The following is a 14,231-nucleotide window of genomic DNA, read 5'->3' as shown; positions in this document are numbered from 1 at the left end:
GCATCGAAGCCTACCTCTTTGGCCACTACCACAACCACCTCTGTTACAACAACTACGTTAACACCTGTTCGCGCATCAACGACACTTTCTTTCACAACTGGCACAATCACCACACAAACCCAAGTCGAATCCACCACCACCACCTCAGTTGCTACTCAAACGATTGAAGTCGTACAGCCGAGTTCTACTTACTATGCTGCCTGTGGCCCTGATAATGTCATTAGCAAGGTTGGAGGCAATTTCGTTGACACGATCGCCTGGGACTACTCGGATACTCCAGGCCAGGGAGTGCAGCAAGGAAGTGCTGGAACCCCGTATGAGTGCTGCGTCAGCTGTATTAATACGCCTGGATGTGCTGGGTCTTTTTACGTTGCAAGTCTGTGCTATTCGATAATTCAGACACCTGGGATTTGTAGTCCTGATGCTCGGGGGGGCCGCCTCTTTGCATCGGGGGCACAGGGGCAATCGGAAAACTTTTTTGTTAGTAATGGGCTTTGTGGGAGATATTACAAACTTGCGTAACTACACTATCTCTTAAAGCTTTGTTTTACTTCTACACAATGTCACTTTACAAAGAACAGGCTCTCTGCCTACCTGCGGCAACAATTAGCTTAGGCAATAGTCTTGGGCTTAGTAGCCTAGGAACGAGCTATAGATATGAATTCTGTTAAATAGCTAGAAGACACCTCTAAGAAGACTAACGAGACTCTAGTGGGAGATATCATATGTCATGACCTAGAAGTACGCACAGTGAGCAAGCATTCTGGACGTCATATTCACAATCAAGCGAACGCCTTTTGATCATCTGTATTTACGAAGCCCCCCGTTGTTGTCTTTACCTCCGAACGACTCCAAACTTCTTATCGAGCCCCCTTCGCTGCCTGCAAGCCTTGTGATACATTCATTATTGCGTAACAAGGTGAAGACAGCCTTGTCGCCACTTAGACTTACACTACCATATCATTCTTCGTACCTCAAAATGTTCTCGTGACTTTCCAGAATACAAAGATATAGTCCCGTTGCCAGGCGAATCCCGAATCATCTCAATACATCCCATGATACACAGCCACCCTATCCAACACCATAATCTCCAGGTCCACCCTTGCCTTAGCAAAAGCCTTGCTCACCACCTCCGGTAGTATAAACTTGCAACTCGGCCAGCTGCCACCCTCCTGCTTCCAACAACCACCTCCATCATGAGCGCAAAGGCTTTCGCTCATTCGAACTCGGCGCAAGCTGCGCAGTTGAAGCAAAGCTAGTATCCATCCAAACCACTTAATCCTCTCCGGTTCAGACAGGTCCTGGAATTGTCGCGTTTTCGACCCACCCGTGGCGAAGATACCAGATGGGTATCTGAACCAGATTTCTAGTTCGCGTACATTCGGTGGTAGGAGAGGCGTGATATCGCTCCTGAGCTCAAAGCCCACGCGGTTGGGATTTGCTTTCAGGCTACCGCATGACATTTCCTCGAAAAACGCGAAAGCCGGCACATGCAGAATCTGCAAGGCGGTAAAGTTCGTGAATCTAGTTGGGCTCCAAGGTCTCTGCGGTACTTCGTAGCATATGCCAGGCAGGATAGTGAGTTCTCGTAGCGTCTGTTGAGTCGCCCATAAATTAGCGATGCTGCCATCTAGGCCGAGTGTGGGCGCGCCGTCGAGGTACCATGTGAAGCGCAATTTCTTCAGTTGACTAGCAGTGCCAGCTTTCTTCACAGCAGCACGTTCATTGTGTATTGATGGATATGTACACCATTTGTAGTCGATGGAGGTGAGATTTCTGAAGTTGACTGTGTCAAACCATTGGATGGAGCGCGCGGTGAAATACCCGAGCGCTGCGTGCGTGACATTCTCTCGTACGACTAGTGTTTTGGCGGTGGGCAGACCGAAGAGCCAAGTTGACATGGCTAAGTGATGCTCGGGACAGTCTATGCTGATAGGTGTGGTAGTGTGATCTCTTAGCCTGTATTTGACGTTAGCTCCTTGTCGACAATCACGTTTGGTCAGTAATCTTACATTTGAGCAATCTCGGATGATGCGTCCATTTGCTCAAACGTTGATCGCGGATCGTCCAGGATAAAGATGGTCAACTTTTGTAGATTCGCAAGTTTGGCGAGAATCTCCCGAATCGCGTCTCGTTCGAGGGTTAGTTTGCCATATGGGTACGCGCCTTCGAGCTGGCAATCGATTTGTAGTGTTTGTACTGAGCCGGCGAGGTGCGGGGCGGCTGTGAGCGCGATCAAGAGCATCGAGCAGCGTCCATTATGAACTAGAGTATGTTGCGCAGGTACATGGATGTCGCGGTAGAGAAGTTGCTGGGCTGATGCTTTGAAGCTGCGGTGTGTCTATTGAGCTGTTAGCACAAATAATAAGATGTCTTACTACCGCGTTAGCAAAGCATAGCAAGGGGGCTATATACTAGTAATAAGTTAGCAAGATATCTTGAGAGCTATTCGTGGCGGCTACTTTACCCTTGATTAGAGCAAGCCAGGCATCCTTGTTGGCGAGGTAGGCGAAGATCTTGTCCAATATCTCGTTGGCGAAAGTTGTAATCTTCGATTGAGACATGATGTGTTGCAGGCTGTCCCAGAGTCTTCGAACTCTACTAGAGTCATGGGTGTTGAGAAAGTGACTGAGTAGGTGTGTAAACAGGTGGGGACTTGAGTGCATGTCGGTCAAGTTAAGGCTGGTACCTATAGCGTGGATGCGGTAGCGAAATACGATGTGAAGATGACCATGTTGCAGACCGTGCGCGAATTTCAAGAGTGGCGTGAAAGACCTCGCCGTTCAAGCAATCCACATATCTTGACAGTTTCCCTTCCTCTCCTCCCAGATCTCTCCCTTCATGATCCCATGAACATAAGCATCACCGATAAACTCCCACGTGCCTTCACCCTCCCGCAGTATAAGCGGGGTCATAACGCCCCCAACTAGCACAACATGATCTCCAAGCCGACATATACTGGGTACCAGAGCAGGATAAGTGATCTCGGAGTCTGCAAGATCAACCATTCGTGCGCCCTTGCGATTCAACATATGCCCTACCATAGATCTAAACTGCGCTTCAGGATTCACCCAGCCAAAGAGGCGAAGCATACGCTCAATCAAGACGACCGCGATGTAGCAAGTCAAACAGCCGTGGATATTGAATGTGTAAATAAGCCGTAAGAATCGCTGGCGCTTCTCAAAAGCAGCATAAGCGCTTCTTTTGGCTTCTGGGGTGTTTTGTAGTTCGCCAGCCATGAAGGTCTCGTACATGGCTTCAGTCGCAGACTCGCCTGTCGCAGGGTACACTTGCTTGTCGTGCTGGGGCCGAAAGAGAACCTCCCACTCATGAACTTGATGCATGTTGAATTGTAGTATACTTGCTTGTTCAAGTAACGATTGGCGAAGTGGGGCTTTGCGCGCTAGCCAACGGCGTGGTGTGAGTTGCGTGACCTTTGCGACTGTAACTCCAGACAGCCTCAGCATCTTGGGCAAGTCCATTGGGTAGGTACCAGGGTCTGGGGGCATGTTATACGCCTCAAGACCGAAGCCGGGTTCAAATAAAGAGTTGTCCGAAGCATGGTAGTCGCGCACTGTGTAAGCATCATCGGCGAGCATTTCGGCTCTAACCAGCGACATAGGAGTTGCTTCTGTCCACCGCCAGTCCGGAACCCACGATGGGAGTGCCAGTTTGTATTTCGGATCGCTTTCTTCGAGGGGGGTAGTAACGAGACGAGGCACGTGGAGGATTGCCACTTGCCCCTTCTGAAGCGTGCGCGCAGCCAATCGAGTGTACAGTATCTCCGGCGTAAGGTTCTTGTCGTAGTCTGGCTCGATTCCCACATCTCCCAATGCCTTTTTACACCTCATACCGTAGAAAGCGTAAATCTTGTCCCTAGCATCACCGGCAAAACAAACTCGATGTCTCAGCAGCGTCCCAGGCCAATCGAGATCGACGCCATTGGCAAATTCCATCTCACTAAGCTTCATGAGGATGACGTTGCTTAGCCTAGCTCCTTCATAAAATTCCCACAGCCACAGTTGACTCGTCAACAGATACAGGTATGCAGCCAGCAGCGAATTCCAGGGTATCTTGGCGCTTCCACACATGAACCACACTGAGCTGGAAACCACGACTTCTTGCATGATCCAGGATCGCTCGAAGTAAGGCCGATCCAGCAACTTCAGCAAAGTCTCGAGTGCCGGGTCGCCTACCTTGACCTTGACGCGAATATCTTTCTCTTTCTCTTCCTCCGGTGTCAAGACTATTTGTTTCTGTTCAGCCATTTCTCGTCGGTAGGTTGTGTGCAGTCCAGAAGCGTATTTGAACGCTTCTTCTACCCCCTTCTCTTCCGGACCCAGCCAGCTCACAGTGACAGAAGCCTTCATATAGATCTGTCGCATCTTTGGTACTTGCGCGGTCTTCTCTTCATCGTCTTTCTGGTTCAAGCACACGCTGTCGACCCACAAAGTGCGTGCTTTCTGCCAACGCCATCCTCGAATCTCATATAGCAACGGTATCAACGTGCGCGGTATTTCGAGAATATTGTCATTCTCCAGATCACGAGGTGGGGCCGCATTGGTGATATGGATGGTAGCGTTGTATGGCTCACGACCCCAGTTGTAGGAGATGGCATAGAACTTCGGAGCTTCTGACAGCAGTGTTGAGTATAGTCGACCGGTGATGGGGCCACTTGGAGGGCCCCTGTGAACTTCCAGCAATCGTATATATACATCTTCTGGTTTGTGAGGAGTTGGAAGTGGTTGGTATTGGTATGGCATGTTCGTGTGCCAAAAGAGACAGATGAATTTCGATAGACCACGGAATAGCCGGACATGTCCAGTATGGAAGGTACATGTCTTCAGATATACCTAATGTGCGTATCGAAGACTGGGTGTGATACATCCATTGCATTCCCTTGGGGGCGTCATCCTCGAAATAAGACCAGCCCAGACCTGCCGAAAAACGCCTTATCTTCAGCTTGCTCTTTTGAGTACAGAAGAAGAGGCGCGAGGCCAGATGAAGATGCGCATTTGCGGCTGAAGTTTGCAAGGCTACACGAAGGCCGTGTCATTCGCTTGTTCGGATCCTCGATCCGGCCATTGGAGCATACTAGTTCACCTGTATGTTCAGCTGGTGTGCTGTTGTGTTGTGATTAGTCCGGCACGACATGATATTCCTCAAGAAAGCGGGCGTGTATCTCCCTGTCGAATGCAGGGTCGTCGCATAGCTAGCTATGTGGCTTCGCGCGGCGCGTCGGCGAAACGGTACGTGGCGGATGAGGTTTGCGTGTTGCTTGCGTGCTTGCTTACGAAGAAGCTCGTTTATTCCGTGCCAGGCCCTAGACCGCATTCAGCGTAGCGCCCATGCTGAGGAAACCTTGGAATCTTCCCGAGGTCCCGAAGTCGTCCAAAGGGAAACTCACGTACTCGAATGGCCACGACGCCCATACCAAGAAATGCGTAACAAAATGCTTATCGCGAGCAGAACTCCAGTTTACAAGATCTGCTACCCCACAAGTGATGGGCGCGGTGTGGGCCCTAGCGCTCACCCTCCGTCTCCACCTGGAGCACCGATCCTTCACACCCTCACATGGCCCGACTGCTAGCGCCATCGTCCCACCCAAGAGTTCTTGTTCTCCCGTGGATCGAGGTTTATAAGGTTGCACAGCATGTTACAACGCGGGCGCCTTGCCCTCCATAAAGTTTGTCGGCCCTTTCAGCTCTCGACCCCGCGTCACAAGAGCACGCCGATGAAACCTGGTTGGCCAACTTTGAGAGCTCTGCCCTTGGCTCAGGAATGGAGCACGCTGAGAGGAGCGACGCGTCAAGGGTAGATAGGCCAAGCCCGCATTGGGTGTATCGAGCTGCAGAGCCAGTCTTGGGCTTCATCTGACGATGATGTAGCTACTTTTAAGGTTGGGTCTTCCTCTGTCTCTGCGAATCCGCCCTCCTCCGAGCTGCGCGCTCGAACGTGAACACTGCTTTCCTATCTACCCATCCCGTGGTCTTCAAGCCATACATTCCGTTACTCCGGGGTCACCACATGCGCGCAGTCGGTGATTGCGACACCCTTGGTATGCACGCAGCTTGAATCGGTCGACAAAGGAAATCCAATCCGCGGCATATACGCAACACCTCGAAGCGCGCTCAAGATTTCGCTTTCTCTCTTCTCTCTGTGTGGATATACCCTACCAGTCTTATTATTATGTCAAACAACACTGAAGAAGAGACGTCGCCGGCGAGTGTAAAGAGTGGTACGATCGTCATCGCGATCATCGTGCCCTCGGTCTTGATCATTTTACTTCTTACGCTGGTCATCATGTCAGTCTCCGCACTGGTGTCAGACGACCTCATGCATGTCTAAGCTGACGATAGGAACCGCCGCAGGGGCTTCATTCTCCCACGATGCGTCCGCGATGAATCTACTCACAAAGAGAAGCGCTGGAAGACGCGGCAAGACGAGCTGGAGACGCACATCAAATCACAAAATTTCTATGATTGGCTCGAAACTCAAAAGGAAAAGTCTTCCGACTTATCGCAAGCATCCGATCCCCTGTGGTAAGTATGCGAGACAAGTCCTATTCGACGGGTGGACTGGACTGACTGTAAAACAGCGCCATCTGTCTTGACGATTTCGCCGAAGATGCGCAGGTTCGGGGCCTCCGCTGCTCTCATGCTTTCCACTCGCATTGCCTCGACGAGTGGTTCACAAGGTACAATGAGTACTGTCCCCTGTGCCATCGACCGATAATACCCGGGTCTCGGGCAGCAAGAAGAAAAGTCCGCGAAGGGATGGATCCAACCATTCCGGTAGTCTTAATGGTATAACTGCTGCAATGGGCAATGAGACACATAGTTCAAGCTTCGTGAGGCTCTCGAATCTTCTGAAGATGATGCACATCACTACCAGATCTTGGCATAGGCTGCTTTGGGCAATCGAGAGCGACCACATCCGCGAACAGGCGGACCAGACCCTAGATCGAAGAGCCCGGAGCGATGCACAGCCAGGGCTTAGACGCAGCGGAGACGGGTTTAACAACGGGTTTCTAGTTGCTTCGCCTACACGGGAGCATCCGCGCCACAACCGCGTACGGCTAACGGACGGTTCTCCAGTACCTGCCTTTTTAATCTTGAGAATGCCAGGGTCGGTCGAGCGGTCGGGCGGAGACTATGAAGAAGTGGGTCAATATACTCAACTCAAGACACTATGCGTCTTAGGAAGAGCAATGGCCTTCCGCTCAAGCGTAATGGTAGCACCACACCGACGAGAGGAAATAATTCGATGGTGATAATCTAGGGACATGGATAACTAAAGTCCCAGGATATAGGGGAGTAGAGCTCAGTCTACGGGTAACCTCTAGATGCCCGGCATTTCCTTGTCTTGGCGAAATAGTTCTCGCTATATCGATTCGCATAGATACACCAAACGAGTTTTGAACCTCTCGCGAAGACTATTTGCGTGCTTTCACTTCCCCTGCAAACAGAGAGGGCATGCAGGCTTGGTCTTGATAGCATAGGCGCATGTTGAGATGCGGCTGCTATTAGTGGGGCAGCCCGAGGCCGCTAACGGGAGCGTCGTTGGCTCCCGCTCTAACATGGCATCGTCTTCAACACACCTGCACTCTTTTCATCCCATGTCACCCTGTTATGATCTTCAGGCACAAGAGCGACGGCATTCCGAAAATAATGCGAAAAAGATGCTGCTGTGGCTAGGAGCTCGTAATGAGGCGCACGGCGTGCCATCGCTAGGATGGTTCCGGGCATGAAGCGGGGCGCAGTGAAATGTCACGCCACTCTCTGGTGGTCTGATCAACCTCTACCTTGGTAATCTAGAACAGCGCAGAACCTGGCACAGGACAACTTCCGCACAATTGCTGTACCGAAAGTCCCGTTGGAGCGACTGACATTTTCTAGGCTTTTGACTGCCCTTTACACCTGCCACTCTCGATACTGCATCTTCATACCCCCTGACCAGTCGGTAGATCAAACCCCGTACGAGGAGTACCACGAAACGGTGTGGACTTCGCCTGGATTGACCTGCAACTACTGCCAAGCTATTCCTTGGGTCTTACTCACCCGCCTTAAGCCATCGCCTATTCCCATGTAAAAACTAGAGAAACTTCTCTCAAACGCGTGGATACATCTTCACCATCGACCCATGTTGAGTACCGGCGAGCATCTTTTCAACTTGACAAAGACAAAGGAAGTGCCCGCGCTTATAACCTCGACCCCAGCTCGACCCTGATCCTGCACCTCGCCCGCTAGTCTCACGTGTGGCTTGGCCAGGGTACCTTAGCGATTGTATCTCCTGATCAACGCGTGAGCTCTTCCGTGCAACAACCCACCCGCGGACTACCATCATGGCTCTCAATTGGGACGCATTCCTCAATACTGAGGGTTTCAACCTACCGAACGACCAATGGTCCGATCTTTTACCACCAACGTCTGCCCCTCCCACTTCCCAGATGCCCAAGTCGACCACCACCGACACGTCAGGCTCTTCACCTGAAGACGTCACCAATTTTGATTCCCTTCTCGGAGGAACATCAGGCGACCCTTACTTTGACGACTCGTTATTCCTGCCTAACGACTACTTCCTGGGCGATCTCGACGTCCTCAAGCCCTTTGGCAACAACATCGGTGGAGGGAGATCGACCAATGAGTCGTCACCCGAGCCTGTACATGGGACTGGTGACAACTCTACATCTCAGACACCATCAGACGTAAACGGCCTAGACCAATCAGCCAACATGCCGCCAGCTCAGAGGCAAGCACTCCAACGTGCCAACACTTTCCCCAACCCTGCCTATGAATCTTTGTTTCCCAACAACCTAGATTCCGGTTTCGTCGAAGACCTCACCTTCCCCGACGGCCCGAAGGGATCATCTACCACCACCAAGCCAGGGCTCGAGAGGACTCAAACATCAACAACAACAAACACGACATCGAAACGTACCAAGAACAAGCCAGACATACTCTCTGCCTGCTGGACGTCCCCGCTTTGCCCCAATCACGATGTAAATGGTTCACCGCCTAATCCATCGACGTGCGGCGGAGGATGTGCTCCCTTCTTGTTCGCAGACCAGGACGCTCTCCCAAGTATCATCAACCTACTTAACGACCCACAAGAAGTCACTGCCGAAGACGGTATAGTGGAGATCCAACCACGCCCCAAGAAGCGATCCGAAAGCGACGCATCAGCCAACGGCTTCTCAACCCAACAGAGAGAAAGCAAAGACACAACCACATCCCCATCAGACGACCGGCAACGAATGAAGAGCGAGACGACAGAAGACGCCTCCGCCAAAGAATCCCCCCAAGCCAACGAGGATGACAAGACAAAGCCACGCCGACGACTACCGCACAACCAAGTCGAACGAAAGTACCGAGAATCGCTCAACACACAACTAGATTCCCTCAAGCGTGTCGTACCCTCCCTTCAAAACCAACGAGCTTGCGACGGCGCCGATATCGAGGACCTGCCCACACCCTCAAAGCCTAGCAAAGCAGTCATTCTAGCGTCGGCGACTGCCTACATCAAGCAAATGGAAAAGGACAAGAAGAGCCTGGCAGATGAGAACCAATTGCTTCGGACGAGGGTCAAGGCTCTTCAGTCGCTTGTCAAGTGTGACGACTGCAGCTTGATGCAGTATGTCATGGATTTGAAGATCAAGCAGGCTAGTTGAGGACGTTCTGGTTCCTTTGTTCCCTTTTGCTCTTTGTTCATGCGATGCTGGCATCAATACAGCATCCACTCGGCGTTGGTAGGGTTTGGGATGAAAACATAAACCGTTCCATGTCAGCGGTCACAACTTCACAAGAAAAGTGTTGTGCAATCGCACACAGAGAACTCTTCCGTTTTACGGCCGAACTTGTACTGGATACACATAGCACATCGCTGCTTTATAATGATAGGCGTTTTGGCTGTGGGAGTAAACTGGTGTGCGCTGGGTAAAGGCGCTTGAATGAGCTTGGGTGATGCCATTATCGCGGCTGATGCCATGAGATAGTCTTCACTGTAGTTGAATACACGGCATCTAGACTTGACTCTTTCATTTAGCAGTCTTCAGCGTAACATGTGTGTACATTAAGCTTCCAGAATGTGTTGCGATATGTGTGCACATTATGTTATTATGGTTTAACACCAGAGGTAAAATCGATAGATAAATACACAGCTAAACAAACGTAGGCCATGTAACAAGTTTGCGTCCCAAGCCCCGCAACATCCAAGAAATCTTCGTTTCCAAAATTTCAACGCGCCTTCACTCCGCAGCGACCCCCGTCACTTTAACCTCGACGCCTTTTCCCTTCACCTCGATTTCGCTCGGCGCAACGTATCCATCCTCTTCTGTGCGTAAAATGTCAGCCTTCTACATCTCTTTTCAATACCAACAAGTGGAAGGGAAAGGACTTACGCATCCGACACTGCACATAGCCAATAGGATAAATCGGCCCGTCCCATCGATCCCAACCTTCTTCGTAAGAGGTTATGGCAGCTTTCTCGCGCTCGAAAGCGAGTTCTGCAGCGGTTGTTGCTGTGAGCTGGGGATTGGAGAGGACGTGGATGGTGGTCATGATCGTTGTTTTCGTTATCGTTCTAGTAACTGTGGAAGATAGGTGAGCAGCTGTAGATGTCGACGCTGATATTGATCTTATCGTTGGGTCGTTATAGCTAGAGCCTTTGGCATGACCTTTGCATATGCATTAAATATTCTTTCCCATCCATACTACCTCCCCATCTCCCCGTAACACCGAACGTGGTGGTGAGACTCTAGATGCGGATACGGGCTTTACGTGCATGCTGCCAACATGCGACATCGTATTCCATTCCCTACATGCATCGACTTGCCAACATCACCCCATTTCCCAATTGCGAGTGCTTTCTCTTCGCTGCATAACTGCGATTGCACTATAGCTGTACATCGAGGATTACTGATATACAGGGATCGGGTGGCTGCGGGGAACACATGCCGTGTGGTTGTGGTGGCGAGACCGGCTGCTTCCGCCGCGAACCATCACGCCACTTGTCTCTCCACTATCGGGACCCTGCGTCGTTGTGTCGAACGACGTGCGCATATTGACAGCTGCGTTTGGCGCATGTTTTCCTGCATTGTGTTTTCTCATCACAGGTGGAATTGCTAGAGGTTTGTATACTGGATCGCCTGGGAGTCATACCATGGTCTCCTGTCTCGTTCGGTCATGGGATGTCTGGCAGATGTTGACGTAGTGTTGGCTCTAAGGGAGTTCGTATATACTACAGCTATGTGACTGTAGCGATACTACTGTACTCATCATCAGCAAAGACGAGACTACTATTGCAGCTTCACCAATACTTTACCGCAAAACCTCCACTTCAACATCACCACCTCAACCAGAAACCGGATCGCACTCCATCTTCCACACACCACCACATGTCACTCTACCCAAACATTCTCGACATCTCAGCATACAACACCATGCTCGCGTCGCACTACCAAAGCCAATCACCTCATCTACCTTCCACCTCCAGTAAACTCGCGCACTCACCACACCCACACCACCATATGACTTGCGATCACCTCTCCGACGCAGTCCAAGACTTCTTCTCACACATGTTCGCACCCGCATCACACCTCGCATGTACATGCTCGACACCCTGCTGGGCTCCAGCCCCGCTGACTCCATGCAATTACAATGCGCATGATGGGAAAATAGCTATCGTTGTCGATAGCGACATCGTAGTATCGGAGGATGAGCGGGAAGAAGACGGAGGGCCGCTATGTAGAGAAGCTACTATTGCTTCTTGGAAGGTAGGAGGGAAGAAGGAGAAGAGAGGGAACAGAAGAAGGAGCTTGACATGGTTAGCTGGTGTGATTGGGAGGGGAGGTGTGTAAGATTATAATGTCTAGAGAAAGGAATGGGGTTGAGAGGGAGATGGGTGGATGTTCATTAAGTTCACTGCTGGATTTATAAGAAGCATGGCAGGGCTACGCGTTAGAATCAATGCATACTATTGAGGCTCTGGATTATAGGAAGAGCATGGCAACATGCCTTGGCGTTGGGGTTGGTTGATGCTAGAACAGACGCAGTTGTAGTCCTTTCCATCACACATCTGCCTGGGCATATCCCACACCACACTATACTACACGCACCTACCTCCAAACGCCCTTTCCTTGCCACGTGTCTTCCCCCAAACAAACTTCACGCCTTCGCGCCCCGAGCCAAATCTCCTTTCCCATGTCCACACCCAAACTGCACTCAGACTACCCTCCCTAAGCGAGCCGCAGGTATGCAAACTAAGAGATCTTAACGCCAACTAAAGCACGGAGTGCAGTGACTAGATCTCCCAAACTAGCGGGAGCCAAGATCGACCGCGACACTAGAGTACCAAAGCGGGAAATATCACGACGAGCTCAATGTCAAATAACGCCTGAGGGTTGGCCGCCGCAAGGACGGGGACTAAAAACAGGCGTGATTCTAGCAGCTTGGAGTAGTTGGAGTAATGGGAGTAGTGCAATGTTAGTGTAGCGAGAAGGAACAAGAAATATACGTGAGGCAGGTGACGCGCTTTGCGTACCCGAAGGGGTGTCGTGTGGATGTAGAGCTGGTATTTCGGATAGTGACAAATGTCGCTGTCCGTGGTGGAGGTGAGATGGGCTTTTCATGAGTCGATGCCATGTGAGCGAAGGCGGTGACACGACTGAGGTCTTGCTCCTTGGTGTCAGTGCAATTTCCCCACGGACTTACTCGAGTTTCTCCACGGACTTTTCCTGATTTTCTCCACGGACTTACTCGTACGCTTAGAGTTGGAGATGCGTAGGCGGCTTGACGACTCACCCGTTCACGGCCGTGTATACGTAGGTACGTACCCCTCTTACCCGGATGAGCTGCTATACGAATGCGACGACTGGCGTAACGACCTACCTCACCGACGATCATCGGCAATGCGAACATTCCCATGCCCACGCCGTGGGCTCATGAATCGCGTCATCGGAGGTGAACGGCCTGGATCGACGGCTATGCAGATCCCGCAAACGCGGTACCGCCGTGTAGAGTCAAAGTTGCGACACAAGTGGTGTCACAGATCTCTGCCACCTTCCCAGTTCTTGCCTATTCTCCGATGCCAGACCCTCGATTCAAGATCACCTCTTAACCGAGTCGAAACTAAACGTACCAAGCTTTCCGCTAGTAGGTGTGCTAAAGTTGCTACAAGAGCACTAGCTTTAGCACCGGAGTGCTCGACCCTGACCAATGATTAGCTTTGGATACGTACCGACGAGTAAGCGCCATTCCAGAGTGCGTGGTTTTGTTGTAGAATATCAGAAAAGTTGAGAAGATTCTTGGTAGAATGTTGCTGGTTTTTGAAAGCACTGTTCCTGCAATCCACTCCCTCATGCAAGATAAGGGAGCGGAGAGGAACTCTTATGGCCCCAGCGTTTGTCATCATAGTGGGGGTCCGAATGAACGAAACGATAAACTGGAATCGGGAACTTACAGAATAGTGGTCGCCTAGGGTGGCATGGTGCGGAATGTTTCCTCAGTGTAAGCGATGGGAATGTGAGCTGACTGAGTCGAACGGACGGACTTCGAGGGAAGACCAAGTCAGTGGGAACTAATGCGGACCATCTTCGGGACCTGCGAGGGATCCGGTCCGTGGGGCCAGTCACTCTGCAGGCTGACTGGCTGGCTGGCTGATCGTGTTAGAGGGATAAAGCTCATTGGATCCGTGGAGCAGGATCAAGCAGGATCGAGCAGGATCGAAAGGCGCGCCCTTGCATAATGTAAAATGTCGCTGCCTCCGAGAGCGAACAAGATGGGCCGAATATAGCAATCCATCGTTGTTGTTGCTGGGAGCTGGGAGCTGGGAGAGGATCCGAACGGTTGGTTGCTGCCACGCCACCAACACGTCGAAGGACCAGGCAAACGGTTGCCGCTCACCGGCAGATGGGCTAGTGTAATCCCATAACGTCGTGCATATGTATTCTGCAGCAAAGATTTTTTTCGACCTGACAGCTGATGCGACTGGGGACGGAGCGCGGAGAGATCAGCGAGGCCAGAGTTTCATTTCCACCATTCTCTGCTAGCACCGGACAAGTGTGTATATCGCACAGCGATTAGGTCGGCGACTGCGGTTCGCAGCGGGCGAAGATTATCCGGGAGAGTGGTAAGATACAGGCGGCGTGGTGACAGGCGGAAATAGTGGCGCAGGGCCGGCGCAGCACGTCGGTGTACTATGTGAGATGCTGCGCGGCAGGACCTCGCCATCGG

General features: G+C 51.4%; 3 protein-coding genes across 3 annotated transcripts; 1 reads left to right on the top strand and 2 right to left on the bottom strand.

Moving 5' to 3' along the window:
- Window positions 1-1,216: 1,216 nt before the first annotated feature.
- J4E88_008462 (uncharacterized protein) lies at window positions 1,217-2,564 on the bottom strand (the record flags this gene model as incomplete). The annotated part of the gene is made up of 4 exons (XM_049402072.1): window positions 1,217-1,236; window positions 1,328-1,929; window positions 2,013-2,265; window positions 2,468-2,564. The coding sequence occupies 4 exons, from the start codon at window positions 2,562-2,564 to the stop codon at window positions 1,217-1,219; spliced, it is 972 nt and encodes a 323-aa protein (XP_049252170.1).
- Window positions 2,565-2,783: 219 nt separating this feature from the next.
- Window positions 2,784-4,763, bottom strand: J4E88_008461 (uncharacterized protein; the record flags this gene model as incomplete). The annotated part of the gene is made up of 1 exon (XM_049402071.1): window positions 2,784-4,763. The coding sequence occupies one exon, from the start codon at window positions 4,761-4,763 to the stop codon at window positions 2,784-2,786; it is 1,980 nt and encodes a 659-aa protein (XP_049252169.1).
- A 3,581-nt stretch (window positions 4,764-8,344) lies between these two features.
- On the top strand, window positions 8,345-9,670 carry J4E88_008460 (uncharacterized protein; the record flags this gene model as incomplete). Its single annotated transcript, XM_049402070.1, has 1 exon — window positions 8,345-9,670. One exon carries the CDS (start codon window positions 8,345-8,347, stop codon window positions 9,668-9,670), a length of 1,326 nt encoding a protein of 441 aa, XP_049252168.1.
- Between the last annotated feature and the right edge of the window lie 4,561 nt (window positions 9,671-14,231).

This window comes from Alternaria novae-zelandiae (assembly GCF_023758075.1).
Source record: "Alternaria novae-zelandiae strain BMP 2774 chromosome Unknown scaffold_19, whole genome shotgun sequence".
NCBI lineage: Eukaryota > Fungi > Ascomycota > Dothideomycetes > Pleosporales > Pleosporaceae > Alternaria > Alternaria novae-zelandiae.
Note: the sequence above shows the minus strand (reverse complement) of the source record. Positions and strands in the feature narration are given on the sequence as shown.